Source organism: Primulina huaijiensis, chromosome 2 (genome assembly GCF_012295235.1).
Source record: "Primulina huaijiensis isolate GDHJ02 chromosome 2, ASM1229523v2, whole genome shotgun sequence".
NCBI classification, from domain to species: domain Eukaryota; kingdom Viridiplantae; phylum Streptophyta; class Magnoliopsida; order Lamiales; family Gesneriaceae; genus Primulina; species Primulina huaijiensis.
In genome coordinates, this window is record NC_133307.1 from 544,316 (window position 1) to 564,702 (window position 20,387).

The 20,387-nt window shown below is 34.7% G+C and overlaps 2 protein-coding genes, 1 non-coding gene and 1 pseudogene across 3 annotated transcripts; 3 read left to right on the forward strand and 1 right to left on the reverse strand.

Annotated features, from left to right (window-relative positions):
• Positions 1-2,896: 2,896 nt before the first annotated feature.
• Positions 2,897-3,865, reverse strand: LOC140958667 (protein FANTASTIC FOUR 3-like). Its single transcript, XM_073416202.1, has one exon. It carries the CDS (start codon positions 3,759-3,761, stop codon positions 2,994-2,996), a length of 768 nt encoding a protein of 255 aa, XP_073272303.1. The 5' UTR covers positions 3,762-3,865; the 3' UTR covers positions 2,897-2,993.
• Positions 3,866-8,036: 4,171 nt separating this feature from the next.
• On the forward strand, positions 8,037-12,332 carry LOC140962755 (uncharacterized). The gene is made up of 11 exons (XM_073421733.1): positions 8,037-8,318; positions 8,411-8,458; positions 9,224-9,400; positions 9,481-9,547; positions 10,259-10,323; positions 11,000-11,078; positions 11,153-11,268; positions 11,378-11,457; positions 11,576-11,645; positions 11,835-11,912; positions 11,984-12,332. Exons 1-11 carry the CDS (start codon positions 8,100-8,102, stop codon positions 12,059-12,061), a joined length of 1,077 nt encoding a protein of 358 aa, XP_073277834.1. The 5' UTR covers positions 8,037-8,099; the 3' UTR covers positions 12,062-12,332.
• On the forward strand, positions 9,967-10,029 carry LOC140971912 (small nucleolar RNA snoR101). The gene has a single exon (XR_012174386.1). It is a non-coding gene; the product is annotated as a small nucleolar RNA snoR101 (small nucleolar RNA).
• A 673-nt stretch (positions 12,333-13,005) lies between the features above and the next one.
• LOC140971860 (probable ATP-dependent DNA helicase CHR12) lies at positions 13,006-20,380 on the forward strand (annotated as a pseudogene).
• Positions 20,381-20,387: the final 7 nt, after the last annotated feature.

Consider the following 20,387-nt stretch of genomic DNA (forward strand, 5'->3'; position numbering starts at 1 on the left):
GCCTTTCATTTTATTAAGCTAAGGAGGCCAGACGTGAATTCTCAAAAATTTATAAAGGATCCTCCTACAAATGAAACCCCCTTAGTCTCTTCATTTAATGAAGATGACATGTCTACCAGGAGAGCATGGGGTATCTGGGTCTGTCTCACAGAGATGGACAAAGTCAAGTTTCCATTTAAGTTTTACCAAAATTCTTTAAATGGATCATTCCTGTTAAACACTATGACAGGAAAAACTACAAGCTTTGCAGAATATCTATTCGAAAAGAAAAAAAATCTTCTGTGAAACAGCAAGATGCCGGAAAGTAAAGAGACTCGCCGAAAGTTCTGTAATATGGCACACATAGGAAGATGGTCAGAAAACATCTGCCTTGAATGCCAGAATCAGAAAGAACCGGAATTCGGTAAAGGATTCAAACCGAGATCTGATCGGAAACATTTTACCGAAGCAAGGACAAGTGGGGAAGGACCACATTCACATTTTCCTCGAGGACACAAAAAGCCGAAGATTCCTCGACAAGATTAAAGGGGAGATGTGACTAAACTCACTAACAAAAAGAGGACCACCATGTGTGTGGAGAAAACAGGACCACCAATAATCGGTGGAAAATGACATAAAAACCACTAATAATGAGTGGTACAAGACGGAAGAACATTGGATGCTTTATTCAAAAAAGGAATCCAATAAAGAGAACAAGAAAACTGGTCCCGAAATTTTATCTATAAAAAGGGATAAATAAGACCAGTTAAACACACCAGAAATAAAACTTGAAGATGTATCGGGTATATCTGAAAGTTTTAAAAAGAAGAATCAAGTATAAGAGGAGTGAGGCTGCAGCTCTCAGAAAAATTATAAAGATGTATAAAGAAAAAGAAGACGAGATTTCAGCTGATATCCTCCAAGCACATCTCGACTGGTACCTGGGAGAGATAAAAGACGACGAAAAGTTAATGTCTAGATTAATAATCTAGAAAATAACATTTCAAGAAAAGTAGGACCACTCAACCACTCCAGGGTCCATATGCAAGTTGTAAAGGCTTATCAAGATTTGAAGTCCGAGTTTCAAATCCGAAGAAGCCTTCTATAAATAAGGCAGAAAGAAGGAAGTGAAGATCATCGAACATTTTCCTCATTTCTTTCAAATCATAAGTTGTAATATTTTCTCTTTCAAGTTTATGTGTTTTTCAAGTTCGGCTACTATAAGTAGCTAAGCAAGTTCCTCCTCCTCTACAGGAGGTTTCTATGTAATAAATAAATGTTTGTGTTTGAATAAAGAGATCTTTGCTCTTAGCCCCTCTCATGTATTATTTTAAAAAAATTTATCTTTTACTGTACACCTTAAGGTAGGAAACGAATTAAGGTTGTGCTAAGTGTTGCTGAAGGAATCTGCGTCTGTAACCATCGGTTGCGATCGTGTGGTTGGACTGTGAGGAGCAGTTCGTAAAATACGGTGGATGTGACCCGGTGACATTCTGGTCAAACAGGTAAAAGATTTAATTTATCTTACGAAAGCATGATGGTCCATTAATTTAAAAAGAAAATCAATTTAATTAAATTAAGGATAAAGGGTATTTTGGAAAAATTTTTGAAATTTGGGTATTAAAACCAAAAATGAAAAGTTTGGGGTACTGAATAGTAAGTTACCCTTTTTTTTTCGACCATATGAATTTTTGTGTGATTCGAGACGTTTTTATATTTCCGTACAACTCAACTTGGATGATCACATCGCAATCATCCACCACTGGCATAATCTTTTAATGGATCTCGTGTGTTGTTTTTATATATTAACTGTGAAATGTCACCTCGCAATGGGTAGGTTCGAGGTTTAATCAAATCCGAGACTAATTTCCATTATAAAAAAATAAAATAAAAAGGATTTTAACTACTAATCGTACTTATTTCTTTTTTAGATTCGTCTAGTCTCAAAATTCAACAAGTTCAACTCAATGAATCTATTATATATGTAATTAAATAAATTATTAATAATATATATATAAATATATCGTATATGTATTTAATTTAATATATCAGACATACATATTATGTACAATATTTTGGTATATGTCAACCTGTCCCGTCTTGTAATCCGTTCGACCGATTAAGATTCTCTATGTCACCTCATATCTCGCTTAATAAACCAAACAAATGTATACCTTAGAATATTTGTAAAGTATGATAACGACGATGAAAAAATCTTATGGAAATCTTGGTATTTATTTTGAAATGGAAGGAAGTGGCGGCTTCCACAGTACTTTTGGGTACAAATAAATCAGTATCTTTCTTAGTCTTTAATCTTAAGATGATGATCATAAAATTATCGTCTCTTTATCTGTTAGACAGGTAAATTATATCGATATTTACAATAAAAAATAATATTATGAACATAAAAAATAATATTTTTTCATAGATGATCCAAATAATAGATCCGTCTCACAAAATACGACCCGTGAGACTTTCTCACACAAATTTTTGCCTTCCACAATTTGATATTTCTACCAGAAATGTATAATTTTTTGAATTGATTGGCTTTCATTCCCGACCATTATTTCCTGCATTCGTCATTGATTGCACACATCTTACTAGTACAAAAACCAACGGAGGAGGTTTCGAATATTGAACTCAAATATTACTCTCTACAATCCAGGTCTCAATTATATAGTTCGATTTTGTATTAAAATTCTTGAATATTGGTGGCCTACTGTTTACAAACTCATAATTTAAAAAATAATGGTTATAATATTATATTATAGAGCTTAATCATTGATTTATTAATTAATTATACATGTTGTTGAAACACATATTATTATGAAACATGATTATTTTATTGAATAAAGTGGAATGGAATTTCATATAAATTGATTCTCAAAAGTCCAATATATTAACATCAAATTTATAGGGAAAAAAATTTCAAATTCTTCATTTAACGAACATCCATATAAATCTAAAGTTGTCCAAAAAATAAAAAACAAACATAGCAATATAACAACTTATTTTCAAGAAGTTGCCACCCAAAATGCAGGTTTCCAATTACTACACAACCCACCATTTTCATGCCTCCTTTCCTTACAGCGACTCAAAATTTGGAATCCGAATTCTTCCGTCCCCGATTCAAAACCCCCTCCGGCTTCATCTTCCTCCTGAGGCGGCTCCGTCGTGTCATGATCCGAGTCAGACTCAGAATCCGTCAGATAACACAGCCTGAGCCTGCCGCCACTCCTCTCCACCTGCAGATAAGAATTCCTCAACGGCCTCTCCACCGCCTCGATAATCAGCCTGCCGCCTTCGCAGTGGCGGCGGACCTGTATTGAACCTGTCCCACTCATCGTCGTCAGCGGCGGTGGGAATTTCCGACACGAACTTGCCTCTTCGTATCTCGGCGGCTGCTTCACTTTGTTCTTCAACTTTTCTTGATCGCTTCCTTTAAAGCTCAACGAGTTCTCCTGATCGAAAGACGAAATAGAAGACGAGAAAATGCTGCCAACATCGGGAATGGTATCAGTGCCCGTTTCGCTCCCCAAATTTTCCGTGCACATTTCGAGGCTTTTAGCACTGAGCCTCGCAATTGAGGATTTTTCACTTAAAGGGTCTGGATAAAAACTATAATCGTCCAGTGATCCTTTGCTGTTCGTGGGATCATCACAGAAGATCCGGCGAAAACCCCAGCTGGTGAACTGAAAATCCGACGCCGGCGTGGGAGGCGCCGCCTCCGAAACACTGAGCTTTATAGTGGTGGCGGCTATTTCACACACTGTGGCTGACATGTGTAATTTGTTTTGGGTATTTCTTATTTTTTTTCTTGAAAATGAATTATAGTTTTGGGAAACAGAGGAGAAGAGAGGAGAGGGAGGAGAAAGAATGAATGAATGAATGGACAGATAAGTGAAGGGGATGAATGTGAATTTATAGTCCACAAAAGTGCTTAGCAGATCTTGTGTGTGCTGTGGAAAAAGGTAAGCTTTTTTGCACCACTTGATTTTCTATAATCATTAATCCTCCACAAACAACGCGTTTGGGAATAAAAGGAAAATAAGAGGAAATATGGCATTTTTTTGTTTTGTTTCCATATTTATTTTTTGTTTTATTTCCATATTTGTTTTTCGATTTTTTGATTCTTGAATTGATTTGGTACTAATCTAATCCAACTCCCTTGAGTGGATATGAAAATTCTTTAGATAAGGATGTTTAATATTGAGAGTGCGATATCTTTGTAGATATATATATATATATATATATGTTTGTGTGTGTGAAATATTATTTGTCCTCTACAAAATATGATTCATAAAAACTAGTGCCACACATGCAATGCGTATCATAGAATAATATAGAGTGAAACGAGCCTGTATATAGGTATAAAGAGAGAAGTTATGTGTTTTTTATAAATTAATATTTTCATAAAAATAAGAATTATTTTGATGGTTGCAAAATTTGAAAAAGATAATTATTTAAAAAAAGACGAGGAATAAGAAATGTGAACATTATGGAGTGTAAGAACTAAGAAGTTGATAGCTTTTTTTTTATTTTAAATTGGAAGTAAAAGTGTCAAAACGGTATAGTTGAGCAGGTCAGCCCACAACCTGTTCGACCACGGAATATTTCACCTTAGCCTCATGAGGTAATCAAAGGCCCAATTTTAACCACATCTATGAGGGGTCTACCAATTCATATGCGGGGTCCATCAAATTCTTTAAATCAACTGCTCAGATCCTGTGGGGCAGCATCGACAGGACCACCACCTTTTAGGCTAGTTAGAAAAACACCAACATAACCCACATATTTCAGGTGACGGGACGGATTAATCTGACAAGATTATATGTAATTTGGCGGGTTGGGACGGGCCAGTCCGCAACCCACCAGAAATCCAGAATCCATCATTAGGTGGAACGATGTGGGTCAGGCCATCATTTGGTTGGGTGAGAAATTGTCGACCCACCAATTTTACATAGCAGTACGAGCCAATCCGACGAGTCTAACCTATTTTGACACCTAGATTATAATGAATTCAATCAGATGGTGGAGTGAATGTAATTTTTATTTTGACATCTTTATCCTTTAACAATCTTAGTGGATGTGTAACTTTCGGGTTAGATATGTATTTTGATGTTGGTGTCATATTGACGGACAAAATCAGTATTTACTTGTCATAGATGACTCAAGTTTAATATAAAGTAATAAATAAGGAAAAATGATTTTTGACTGTTAATTTATCCAATTCTGACAAGTCAAAAGTTTTAGATGTCAGTGTCACATCAGCAATTAGATCAAAATAGTCGAAAATTAAAAATCAATGTATTAAAATTAAAACCAAAATTTGAAAATTTAGTAGACCAAAATTCAACAAGTTAGTGGATTAAAAAAAAATCAAATTTCCCTTAAAATATATATAGTCTAAATAAATTTACAAAAGATCCACATAGATAGTATTTTATGTACAACAATGAAAGCGTATATTTGGAGGGATTGAAGTAACTAAATAATTCATTAGGCCATTTTTTTTTGAAATGTTTTGTTAATCTAGAAATATCCAAAGTGTAAATCATTAACTTCGATTTAATGAGTAAATCTCTTGTGAGACGAGTTCACGAATCTTTATTGTGAGACGAGTCAACCCTACCGATTTTCACAATAAAAAGTAATACTCTTAGCATAAAAAGTATTGGATGACCCAAATAAGAAATCCGTCTCACAAAATACGACTCGTGAGACCGTCTCACATAAGTTTTTGTCTAATTTAATATATATAAAAATAACGTGACCTGTGTATATTATTTAATCGAGAAATTGAGACTTTCCCAGTCCCCAGAAAGATAAAAATTAATAATAGTTAATTTAGTGAAATAATTTTTTAATGGTTTATATGATCATGACGAAGATGGAGTTGAATAATAAAATTCTCTTCTTTTAATTAGGAAGCCAACGATTTCACGTGAACAATTTGTTTGATATTGACTTCTCTTTTCTCCAAAATTTGACTCAGATTTTTAGCTCGTTTTCTGTAATAAATTTTACAAAAATAAAAATAAAAAAGTAATTTTTATTTATTTTTTACATAGATCGCCTTAACTTAATTTTTTGAAACTTACTTTTGCATTTAATCATTTAGTTAAATGTCACATATATTAAATACATGAAAGGTGAAAATAAAAATTAGGTAAAAAAATCGATCAAATTATATATTATAAAAAACTTATAAAATTGTAAAAAGAATTAAATAAAAATAAAATGTGAAGGTTTTTTTTTTTTTTTTTTTTTTGAGAGAAGATGTTGAATTTGTTTGTGAAATTGCTGGTAAAATGTGAACACTGACAAAAATAGCAATAGGATCTCTCTTTGGTGAGGACTGAGGTGTGAGGATAAATAAATATTAACAATCTATTAATTTTAAAAGATTATTTAATTTCTACTACTCTTTTATATATTATACTATATTATATTATATTGGAATTAGATTTTTTTCGCATTAAATAAATTAATTGTTAGCTGTCACAAGCTGTTTATTATTTTTTTTATAATATTTATCATATCTTTTCCCAGCCATGAATGAAGCTAATCATATATCACTGTCGTGCATGTATTAAATGTTTCATATATATATATATATATATATATATATATATATGAGACCGAGGACCGGGTTCAATGGTCTCATCGTATTTTTTTATGTATTGACTCAAGTTCGAGTCTTTTCCACCTCTAAATTAGGATATAAAAAAAATGTTTCATATATATTAAAAGTAAGCAAGAATTGCATTTCACATAATACTTTGATCCATTCCCATTTTCAGCCTTTCAATTTATTCATATGAAGATTTAGTCTTTTTAAAATTGGTCTGTCAATCTAAAATAATAATTGACGTTAACTCGACTGTCAATAATTAAAAGTTTGAACACATGAATTTCCCCTAATTTATTTTTTTCCTAAAGCTAAAACCTCACGAACTCGTGTTTTCTTTTTGTCATTTCATCTTGCAATGACTCCTGCATTTGATTTGTGAAAGAATTAGGACAAAATGTAGCATATATAACTTCATGTTTATCGGGAAACATGTGTAGTATGTCGGGATATAGATATCAAATTATTTTATGTACACGTGGCATATTTAATTTGTGAGTTTTTTTTATTAAAAATATATTTTCCACAAAAAAATGACAGTGAAAGGTTCATACTCAACCAAGAATTATTATTTTTAATAAATAANATCACAAAAACTTTATGCGAGTCAATTTTGTGAGACACGTCTTCTATTTAATCACTCATGAAAAAATATTACTTATTATCTCGAGACCATCTTACAAGAGATATAATATTAATCAATATATTAAATTAAATACACATCTCACAGTTGTTTTTGTGTGTATTTTTTTAATGTAAGTCCTATTAAAAAAAATCCCTCTATTTTATGTATTTTCTAAATAAGTAATACTCAAAATTTTGTGCTCCAAAGTAGTTTAGTGGTTCTTGACACATGATGCATATGTGTAACTTAGATTTTAGTTTGTCAGAATTTTTTTTATAGTAATTGATTTTTACGGAAGTAACGGAAGAATGAGATTTTTTTAACCAAAACTTATCATGTTTGAAAGACAATAATGATATTATCGATTTGTAGCTTATGTGATATGAAAATCTCAAATTTAAGGAGAAGTTGAAGATGCAGTAGTGACCATTCATTCATCCAACCAAAAAGAACAAGATTAGGTCTTTTGGGAGACAGTTTCACGAATCTTTATCTGTGAGATATGTCAATTTTACCGATATTCACAATAAAAAATAATACTCTTAGCATAAAAAATAATAATTTTCATAGATAACCCAAATAAGAGATCTGTCTCATAAAATACAACCCGTGAGATCGTCTCTCATAAGTTTTTGCTAAAGAACAAATGTTAGTTAAAATTCCAGTTTATTATTTAAATAAAATGAAAAACATAATCATATTCAAATCGTCTTTTTAAGTAAAATATTTGATGGCAACAGAAAAATATAAACTAAGGTCCATGTGGTACTTACGGAGAAGCCCATTGTACAAACTAGTTTTAAAACCCTAAATCACAAATTTAAACCCCCAGTAGAGGCTGACGGCAAGAAAGAAAGTTAAAAAATGGGGAAGAAGAAGAGAGAATACGAAGCAATGGGCCAAGATGATCTTTCTTCCGTAAACGGCGCTTCTCAATCTAACGAAAAGCAACGGAAAAAGAAGAAGAAAATCAAAGAGCAGCAGAAATACGTCGAAACTGTAGCAAATGAGATGCCTACAGTTAGCATTGCTGTTCCTGGGTCCATTATTAATAACGCTCAGTCCCTTGAACTAGCTACTCGTGTAATTTTTTCATTTTCTACGGTCTTCGTGCATAATTTTTTTAAAAAAAATGTTGGTATGTTTTAGTTTTTCACAACTACTTTTCTTTGCAGTTGGCTGGCCAGGTTGCTCGTGCGGCCACCATTTTTAGAATAGACGAGGTCAAGTTATACACTTTTGGAATGAGCTTATCTGTGCTGTGAATATATTTCTGCTTTATTTTTTATGTTTAAGTTTTTAAAGAGGAATTGCCCTCTATTACATAGGCTAGGTTGATCGATGAATTATGCAGATTATTGTTGTTTGGGTTTAGCTATTTTTCTTTCGTACATGGGTTCAAGTTAGATCTTGCTGGATGAAGGATCGGTTAGAAGACAAGTTATGAAAATGCTTAGTTTACTTTTTACTAGTTCATTTAACTCCTATTGAGAAAAAGGCTAAATAGGATATCTATTATGTTTGGTTATGACATCCCCTGAGTTGAAAGTTGTTTCTTTAACAAGAATGTTTTGACTTTAGTTCAGATAGTGATATCTCATTATGTTTTTGTTGTCCTAGTCAAAAAATTAAACCCTAATGTAACAATTTTTATTTTTTCTACCTGTCTTAATATACTCCATGATTTGCTCATTATGCACGACACCATGTAGTCCGAGTGCGTGTGTATTTCAAAACAAGTGGATGCTTGTGACTTAAACACTACAAGATTTTGATAATCTTGATAAGTGTTTCTGTGATCTGGTTTTATCTCACTTCCCGCAGTTTCACGTCTTCCCCTCTTAAAATATTTGTACGATCTCATTTATTCAGTTTAAGCATTATGCATTATGAATGTTTGTACAAACATGTAGTAGCTATGCAGATATAGGTGTAGATATGTTTAGGTGTAGATGTGGTCACCAGATGTTTTTGCTTTTGTCAAACAGATCATTGTGGTTGATAACAAAAGTATATCTGAGGACACATCCACTGAAACAGTGTTAAACAATTCAGATGACAATGAGAGTGGTGCTGCTTTTCTTCTGAGAATCTTGACATATCTCGAGACCCCACAGTATCTCAGGAAGGATCTTTTCCCTAAGCATAACAGTTTGAGATTTGTGGTGAGAATCTGGTGTTCACATTGGCAGCGTGCTTAAACTGATTTAGTATTTAATCATTATCATTGTATGTCTATGTCCAGGGTCTGTTATCTCCACTTGATGCCCCCCACCATTTGCGTAAGCATGAATGGTGTTCATATAGAGAAGGTATTGTCATTATTTACTTTCATAGTTAAAGAACCTCTATCATAGTTATATCTCATTCTCTCTTCTTTTTCGAGTCATTGCAGAAGCTGATTCACTGTGCTAGGTTTAATTTAGTGGATTGGATGTCACTTGACTCTCTACATGCTTCATTTTTAGCTATTGGATCCATGTATTTGCTCGACATTAGTATTGGTGGAATGAGTCAAGTAGGAGAAAGGAAAAGTATAGATATTGCAACATTTTTTGAAATAAAGGGTCCCCAGCTGATGTTTGAGTTCCGTTTCATGTAATTATCCACATACAAATTGAGGAATCAGTTTGTATATTAAAATTGATCGGAGTTGTCTCGAAGGACAAAAGGATTTACAATTCAGTTATTTTTGTTTCTTTAGCATGTCTCTGTATTTGGGGCAAATGATGTCTTACACTTGATCGCTGAACTTCAGGTAAGTTCATGTGGATAAATTATTTTTGCTGATGCCCATAAATTTTCTCATTTTAATTTAAACATTTTTTTTTATTCTTTTTACATCTAAACTGTTTTCTAAGTAGCTTCCTTTTTCAATTTTTTGACCTTGCTATTGTCATCTCATTATAATTTCTTGTATTATTCAATTTTTTTGTTTGTTCGTCTTTTTCCTCCTTCCAGTTTTCATTTTTTAGTAAATATTTACCATTAATGAAATGTATGAGATTCTTTCTTCTTGGTAGGCATCACAAGGAAAAACCTAGTTGGAGGTTCTGTAGGGACGCTTGTTGATGTGGGTCTTAGCAAGGTAATATATAATCTGCCACTTTATCTCACTTCATGTTGTAGTTATTAACTTGTCTTTATTGCTTGACTAATTAATTACCTCTGATGACCTTATACACATGCGATCAAGTTTGTTTTTTGCATGATTTATTTTTAGCAAATTAATTTTATTTTGTCCGTCTGTAAATGGTAGACTTTTGCCTACTGTTTTTGTGCAATGAATACATTTTGTATATATTTTTCAACGATTGGTATGTTAGTAGAAGTTTATCTTTATCCCTAAACCCACATTATGAATATTTTGTGGTCAGTACCTCCCAAAGATTTTCCCAAATTTCTTCTCGCTATTTTCTTTGCCAGATTGCTGCAATGCGATAGCTTCCTTCGTTGAGTGACATTTGGGCATGGATTCGAGTTAAAAATATTTCACTTTGTCGCGCCTTGCACACACGTATACTGTGTACTACATGGACTATTTTTCTCTTGCCATTATCTGTCTTGCTTAACACTGATTCCACATCTAAATTTCAGTTTTCACATTTCAGTTTTAAAATCCATCCTTGGTCTTGTCAAGCGAGTACAACCTGCACTTGATATATATAAATGAAGATTAAATGATATGGTACTACGCGACAATAGCTGAAACTTTTGATTGAATTGAATTTGGTTGCTTATGATTTAAAGGTCTTATTTTGCAGAACGTTGTGGTCGATGAAGTAGTTGAAGCAGGAGCAAGAGTAACAGTAGCAATGGGAACTAATCGTAATATAGATAGAGGTTTGTTGTCTGTGGACCTCTTTTTTGAGTACAATAGAATGCACGCGTCAATTTTACAAGTTCTTAATTCTCAGATCAACTACGGAAAATTGTCCCACCTTCCACGCCAAGAGAAGAGGGCATGTACTGGGGATATAGAGTTCGATATGCTTCCAACATTAGTTCTGTGTTCAAGAATTCCCCATACAAGGTGCCTAGCTATTGTTGGGGCCTGACTAGTGAGCATGGGCTGCACGACACAATCACTTTACCCTTTGCCGAAGATATCTGCTTATCAACTATTTTTTGCTCAATCACAGGGAGGATATGATCACCGGATTGGTACTTCTGAGCATGGTTTAGTTATTAATTCATCGGAACTTTCTCTACCGTCATTCAGGTACTTCTATGTTACAGGCGTTCACTTATTTTATCAGGAGTATTATCCCCGATAGCAGAGCATATGTTACTTCACAATAAATCTTTAATTGGCTTATGAGAATAAATCTTGCGTTTAGGCACCTTCTAATAGCTTTTGGCGGTCTCGCGGGGTTGGAAGAGTGTGTTGAAGAAGATGAAAATTTGAAGGTAGTGTATGTGGGAACTTCTTACTGTTGAATGCGAGCCTTAGCTTCACCAGCTTATCTCTTCATTTCATCCTCATATACAATTTTTCTGTATCACCTATTAAACTTATTTTTTTGAAAGATTAACTCAAACCACTGCCTAATTTTGCTATTTGAGTGTATGTTATACTTAGAGGTGTTCTAATTGCAGGGGAAAACAGTGCTCGATGTTTTTGATTTGTACCTCAACACATGTCCTCATCAAGGAAGCAGGACAATTCGGACAGAGGTACATCTACAGTTTTCATGTAAAGCTAGCGAATTGCACCACCTTCACTAAGACCTGTCTTCTGTAAACAGGAAGCAATCTTTATATCGCTTCAGTATTTTCAAGAACCGATAAACCGTGTTTCAAAGAAATATCAAGGTTTGAATTAGAAGTCGAGACTCAAGAAGGCAAGATCCTGTTAACCTTTACGAATTGCTGCAAATCTCGAATATGATTTCTGAACTTTCGCTTCTTTAACACTCTTATCATAGGATCTGAAATCGCGGCATATGTAGAGTTTATTGTCCATTGTATGTGTAGGCATTATGGAAATATGGAAAAATGAGAGAAAATTAGTGGAGGTTATGGAAAAGTTTTGAGAGTAAAATTTGTGTGCTCAACTGGTATAGAGTGAATTCCAGTTGCGAAAGTTGCAATCCATGCATGCCCCTTTTAATGGCCGCTTTACTAAGAGGTAAATAATCTACAATGCTACAAATTACTGAATGTTCAGAATGTATTGGATTCATAAGTTGATAGGAGGAATGCTACAAACTTCGGAGAAACTTAACTTTAGATAGAATTTTTTTCACGATATAATAAGTGTGAGATAAAAAGAATAACTTAAGGTCAGTTTGGCAAAGCTTATCTGGTGTTCGGTTGTTTTTTTACAGAACTCGTGATCATGTAAATAACCCGAAAGTTTACGAATTGGTAGATCGGTTTGTAATTAAAAAAAAGGTGTACGAATTGGCTGATAAAAAATCACTCTTGGTAAGCGTGATAAATTGAAACATGAATTGTGATACACTTTCAGTTGACTTTGTTACCCTTTAAAAGTATTTTATTTAATCAAAAAAATCCTAAAATTTTATATCCAACCAATAGTCCAGAATGGCAGCAACGAGGAATGATGACAGGAATTTACAATCTTTTAAAAAATATGATGATAAAATTTTAAATTTTATTGAATGCTCATTTTCAAACAAACTCATGAGTGCGTTCTCGTTACATGTGAAGGGCCAACATTCAGACATGGACCAAGAATAACTAACTGAAGAATAGCAGCATTATACAGTTTATGGCTATCCTCTAACCCACTTTCAACATAAAAATGATCACCGCCCTGAACAAACCCAAGGCTAATTCATGGTGTTATCAAGCACCAAGACTCAAGGTGCAAATGCAATTTTAAATGTGATGGAGTTGTCTATAAAATTATGCATACAAAGACTTTAACGTAATTTCTCACATTACGTCTGATTATTTGTAGCTCAGACGATATTTTATCATGAATAAATTTAGCTTTAGACGAAAATCAGGTAAACAAACAACTACAAGCCACATACCAAGGGTTTTTTCTGTAATTTCTCACACGTTTGGCTAACTAAGGACAGGACAGGACAGGACAGGACAGGACGACAATCTCCCAAAAATCACAGCGAAATAATAATAAAGCTAATTATTTTCACAATTTTATTTATTGTCTTTATTGATTTTCGATTTTGTAGTCCCAGGACGACGAGGCATCGCTGGCTCTCCTCCCGCCATGGTTGCTCAGCTGGCGGAGCCCAGAGCCGCCACTCGACAGCGCCAAGACTTTGATATGCGCGCTCAATTTCCTTTTCCCGCAATTTGCCCTTGCTGCAGCAACTTTACGACGCCGTTTCCTCCGTCGCCGCGCGCGGAGAAGATTGTCATGAAGATGCTGAATGCGGTCCTGGTGACGAAGCGGCAGTGCCACTGGAGGAGGCTACGGATACGAGGCTGACGGTGAGAGGTTTTATGATTATTGTGGTTATTTCGTCGGCGGATATTGTTTGTGAGTGGTCGGTGTCGAATTTTGTGTTCTTCTTATTGAAAATTTCTTGAATTTTTCTCCGTATCTTTTTTTGGGGGGTAAGTTTGAATTGGCGGTTTGCTTTGATTGTTGAAGCTACTAGGAGCAATTCTTAATGTTTTGACACTTTTTTTAAATCAATTTTTAGCTTTTCGATATAAGCGAGTCTATTTTCCTATAACATTGCTTTTGTTCTTTTTTCTTGATTCTTTTTCGTGATTTTAGAAACTGGGTTTGTCGAAATTGGTGCTATCTGATGTGAAATGAAGTCTTACTGGATTGAGGGGAAGGAGGACAACTGAAATTTCATATGTGAGCGTCCAAAAAGAGTAAAATAAAAAAAAATCTTTTGTGTAGCTTCTCGTTTCAAGTAACATCAGTGTCTGCATCAAGAAATCTTTTATTATATTACCATTTTGCCTTCTGGTACTGGTAATATTTTGGTGGTGGACTAGCATACTGATTTCATGCGCTTATTGTTTTCCGATATATCCCGTGTTGTATACACTGATTCAACATTTAATGGTCATGGCCAGGATAATTGTGGTGTTCCAAGCTATGAAGATTTAATGTTGGATTTTGAAGATGCTGTGCTAAAGCAACAATCGAGCTGTGTACGTGGTTCCAGATTCATCGAATTGAATGAAAGATGCCTTCGGAGCCAAATTCATTATCGTCTAACTGAACTAGAGGGTATATGTTGAACTAAATAATTTTACAGAAACAAATTCACGAATTTCTTACGATTTTTGGGCTCATTTGATATGGTTTTTCTATTGAAGTTCGAACTCCCTATCCATTAACAGTTTCCATGTTACAAGATTCATGACAAGATGCTAAATAAAGTGTTATTAGTTGACCCTATTAGTGTATTGGTTCATTCTTTGCTCAAACCGCTCAAATCAAGGATGACGTGGTGCAAGATTAACATATGGAAGGTTCAGAAATAAGGAATAACTTAGAAAGATTTTAGTATTATCCGCTATGAAGCACGAATTTTCTTATTTTTTTTTTTGAAGTATCGGACACGGATACGACACGCGGATATGCATGTCGGATACAGAAAAATTCATGTTGTTGATTTTTTGCAAGTTTGACGAGTCGGATACGTCTTGGACACGGCTAGGATACGTCATGGACACGACGGAGATACGTTTCGGTGGCTTTTTCTTTTTAAATCACTGCTCTGAAGTTGTACATTATATATATTTACATAAATATGTATATATATTTCTATAGTTCTTAATACTAAATTTATATATATTTTAATGATTCTCGTATCGTAACCGTATCGTGTCTTATATTTTCAAAATTTTCCGTATCGCCATATCCGTATCTTATTTTATACGATACCCGTATCCGTATCTATACAACATAGATTATCCGGTGTTTTATATTTCCCTGACTTGTAAAATTTTTCTCACAATATCGTTTACGAGAGCCGCTTTATTGATTCTGTGGCTTCTTTCTATTTGTTTGATCTTATTTCGTGAAACTTCTTAGCTGTCTGAAGAGTAAATAATTTGCTAAGAAGTTATTTGTATTTCTCAATTGAAGTTCTATATGATATTCACATCCTAAATCTGTTTGATGTCTGTTTGAAACTTCAGTTTAATTTTTCGGCACTTGAAACATATATTACCGTGTAATTGTTCTATAAACTAGTGAAATATTTCTTCGAATCAAAGTTCTGATAGGTATTACAGTTATACTATGGTGCTGACAGAGGTACTGATGCCATACATAAGCTGAAGTAGCATAATATTTCAAGAACTCAATGTGTATTGTTAAGTATTTGGCTAATAACTGATCTATGAAAGAGCTTTTGAACTTCTTTTTTCCGATAATACGATGTCTTTTAAACATTATATACTTTGTTTTGGACAGATTTGCCCACAAATAGAGGCGAGGACCTGCAGTCAAGGTGCTTGCTCGAACTGTATGGAGTATGGACTTAAGGTAGAATTGATTTGTGAAATGACCAAGATATCTTTTTAAATTTGATTAAAAGAAATCATAACAGAAGGAGGCAGAAAGATGGCCGGTTGATACCCTAAAACCAATTTATCAATAAATATTTTGTTGATGAACTCCAATTAGAAGCTTCTTGTGCTGTTAGCATATGCTAAATGGATGCAGTTTCTATGTTTCTTTAGAAGTTGAAATTAGTTGAATTTTAAAAATCTAAGCAGTTGGTTGAAACTTTCCATTTGTTGCAAAATGGAAAAATCAAATGCAACCAAACAGATAGCCCATGGATTTCTATTGTACTTGTCCAGCATTTCCAAGTGAATGCATGCCATGTAAGTGAAAGCAGGAAATAATATGATTTTACACATGAACTAGCGCTGCTTCTCATTGTGAATATGATTATTAAATAGTGAACTCTATCAAGATTTTCACGCCCATTTGTCATTGCGACAACCTTTTCATGCAGTTCACAACTGCTTCAGATTGTAATAGTTAGTTTCTTGACTATTAATTCTTCGTATCAGTTAGCTGAGTTACAGAACAAAGTTCGCTCAGAAGTAATTTCTGAATATTGGCTTCGCTTGCATTGTGCCAATCCTGATAAGCAATTCTTTGATTGGGGCATGATGCAACTACGTCGTCCTTTATATGGTATTGGAGATGGTTTTGCTGTAGAAACCGGTGATCCCCTATAGAAGAAACGAGATGCTGAGGTAAGTGGTGGTTTTTGTGACCCCTAACTGTTTTTGAGTTTCTGTAAATGAACATCTTTGCCTATGTGTATCTGACTATCTCCTGACAGATTCCAAGTTCTACTAATGGCTTTGGGGGGAAGTTGGTGTATTTAATTGTATGGGGAAATGGGAATGAACTTTAGATGGGATTCTAAAATATGTTATAATCTTTGTTGCAGAGGTTGTCAAGATTTGAGGAGGAAGAAAGGAATCGTGTAGAGAGTGGGAAAAGGAAATTCTTTGCAGACTTACTAAATGCTGCCCGTGACTCCGTGAGCTGCAATTGCAAGTGCAGGCTGCACAAAAACGTCGGAAACAAAGGAATGATGGTGTCCATGTACCATACTTTGTTCTAAGCTGTATTTTGAAACCTTTCTTACATTTGTGTCCAAGAAAGTAAAAGTTCTTTTTTCGGGCGTGAATATCTAAAAGATGACATGGAAAATAATGGGAGGTAGTGTCTTTTTCTCCATTTTGCTCGAATTCCCTTTTTCATTCATTTTCAAGTTTAAAAAGGACAAGAATATACATAGTTTAACACTGAAATGTTTACTGATATTATGGAATGTGAAATTGCAATTGGGCCTTTTATTCTTAGTTTGTGGCTGTCTCAGTCTGCCTGATGGTCATGTAATCAAATGGCTCAATATGTGTCCATGAAAGAATCCATATCAAATTAAGTGGATATTATACCCTTGAGCTTCTTATAAATCATAGAAATGATACTATTGCTCAAGATTTAGTATATTGTCTCCATCCTCACAGGCTTGGCATGGAAGACTAAGACAACAAGCTACACGGGCTGAAAAACTGAGATTCCAAGCTCTAAAAGCTGATGATCAAGAAGCTTACATGAAAATGGTGGAAGAGAGCAAGAGTGAAAGATTGACCATGCTCCTTGGAAAAACTAATGATCTCTTAGTTCGTTTGGGAGCAGCTGTGCAACGTCAAAAAGATGCTGCTCATGACGGCGTGGAACCCTTGCAAGGTTCAGACGCTGACATACCAGAATCATCGGCTTCAAAGACCGATACACCAGCACAATAAGTTCCAGAGGAAGATGTCTTGTTTGATGATGAATCTGATGATAAAATAAAGATGGGTGATTTGCTAGAAGGACAGCAGAAATATAACTCTGTTCATTCAAAACAGGAGAAGGTATTAATTTTATTTTTTGGCCGGACTTTTTTATATTTAATAAGTCCAGTTATCAGTTCCCATGACAAGGTTTTCACCACGTGTCAATGAATGGGTAGTTGGCTCTTAAGCAGTTCAATTCTAGTATTCTACCAAAGTCACGAGTTATTCCTGACGAAAAATTTATGCTACGTTTATAAGGTTTTTTTAGATTCTTTTCATCTTACCATATCTTCTTTCCTGCACCCACTAGGGATTGTCTTGGTGATTGGTAAGAAGGATAGCTTATTTTGTTTGGAACGTACACTTCCTTCTATCAAAGAACTAACCTTTTTAAAAAGGAGTATCCGAGAGATGTTGATTACTTTTAATGTTTTTTATTTCTTTTAAGAAAATAAATTAAATAAATGTAGAAATGTATTCTCCCATTCAATTAAAATGTAAATTGATGCCCCAACTAGCATTACAAGCAACTGTATGTTAGTTTTCGGGCTATGACTTCAATCATTTAACGATTGTCGGCCTGACCTGGTGAGAACTTCCATCGGTGACTGAGCAACCAACTACACTTCAAGGTGGAGAGTTAAGACCCTACCAATTGGAGGGGCTTCAGTGGATGCTGTCTTTATTCAATAACAATTTAAATGGAATTTTAGCAGATGAAATGGGTCTGGTTAAAACAATCCAGACCATTGCTTTGGTTGCATATCTTATGGAAAACAAGGATGTGTCTGGGCCTCACTTGATCGTGGCCCCAAAAGCTGTTCTACCGAATTGGATGAATGAGTTTTCGACATGGGCTTCTAGGTATGTAACATAACCTCTTCCTTCATGTTTACTTTTTGTATAAATTCTTCATCCCTGGTGGACTTTCTGTGTTTCAGCATTTCTGTTGTTCTTTATGATAGCCGTCTTGATGAAAGGAAGGCAATGAGAGACGTGTATTTAGGGGAAGGGAAGTTCAATGTATTGGTCACCCATTATGATCTTATCATTAGAGACAAGGCATTTCTCAAGAAAATACACTGGTACTACCTGATTGTTGATGAAGGACATCGTTTAGAAAATTTCGATTGTGTACTTTGAAGTACTCTGGTTTCACGGTATGGGCCTCACTTAAGTAGCTTGTAGTTAGTGGGTTATACATTGATATCATCTCAGTGGTATTAGATTGCTGACCTGGCTTGTCCAGCTATTTACTTGATGGAAATCAATTGCAAATTTATTGTTGATTGATTTGTGGCAGATATCGAATTCGGCGGAGACTTATTTTGATTGGCACTCCTATCCAGAATAGTTTGCAGGAACTGTGGTCTCTGCTCAATTTTCTCCTTCCGAACATTTTTAATTCAGTTCAGAACTTTGAGGAATGGTTTAATGCTTCTTTTGCGGACAAATGTGAAGTCAGCTTGACAGAAGAGGAACAATTGCTAGTAATTCGTCGTTTGCACCATGTAAGTATTTGTTTTTTCATGCGTCGTTCCATAAGTATGAAACCTTCTGTATCTAGTTAATTTGTGTACCTGCAAAATGATCTAGGTCATAAGGCCATTTATTTTGAGAATGGAGAAAGACGAGGTGGAAAAGTACCTTCTAGTAAAATTCAGGTTATGCTAAAATGTGACATGTCAGCATGGCAAAAAGTATATTATCAGCAAGTAACAGAGATGGGGAGGGTTGGTCTCGCGAACAATATCGCGAACATTTCAACTTTTTTTCCGATTTTTTATTCAATACCCCCAGTAGTTCAGTGGTTGTAATGCTATTAGTTATAAATTTATGGTGGAGATGACCGCTGTTTCGCTATTTCTGTGAATCTATAACTGGGTAGATACTTCATAGCAAACAATTTGCCTTAAACATTCTTGAGTTAATGTCTTAGTGGACAAGTGTTGATGCAAGGTCTTTCTTGTTCATGCAGCCCAAGATAGGAGAGAGATTTTAGAGGAAATCATGTGCAAAGGTTCTAGTTCGCTTGGAACAGATGTGCCAAGCGAACGAGAAATCAATCGGCTGGCAGCTCGTACAGATGATGAGTTTTGGTTGTTTGAGAAAATGGACGAAGAGAGAAAACAGAGGGAGAATTACAGATCTCGTCTAATGGAAGATCGTGAGGTTCCAGATTGGGTATACACCATGCCTGATATGAAGGATGGCAGGGAAAAAGGATATACGAATGAAGTTGCTGTCACTGGTAAGAGGCAGAGAAAGGAGGTAATTCGTGATGATACAGTTACTGATTTTGATGATGTAAATATACATTCTGCAAAACGGGTACGAGAGAAATCACTGTTCTTGAATAATGAACTACCCAAATATAATGCTGGAGATAATCTTGTGGGAGAGAAGAGGGTCCCGGACTTGAAAAGCGAGACAGTTTCCACAGCGAGTGAAACGAGAAGTGAAGATAGATTTGGTTGGGCAGCTCAAAAGAGTAGGAATGAAGTTGAAAGTTATCCTATAAACAACACAGACGAGGGTTTGGAAAGTGGGCTGAATGGATTGACATGGAGAGCATATAAGAGGGAAGAGATCAAGCTTAATGTGATTGAGATTATTTGCTAGTCTTAGAAGAAATAGAAACATATTATGTAGATATAGAAATAATTTGGTAACTTAGATTGGTGGATGCAGTAATGATCTTGCAACCACGTAACCCTCGTATGATTCAGATGCCTTAAAGTGTGTAAACAACATTTTTCGGTCCTGGAAAAAACCCAAAGCTTCATTGTTCTTCTATATAATTATTTTTATTAGTGTATTTTTATTTGAATGTTAAAAAGTAATTAACCTCGTATTTATACTTCTTTCTCA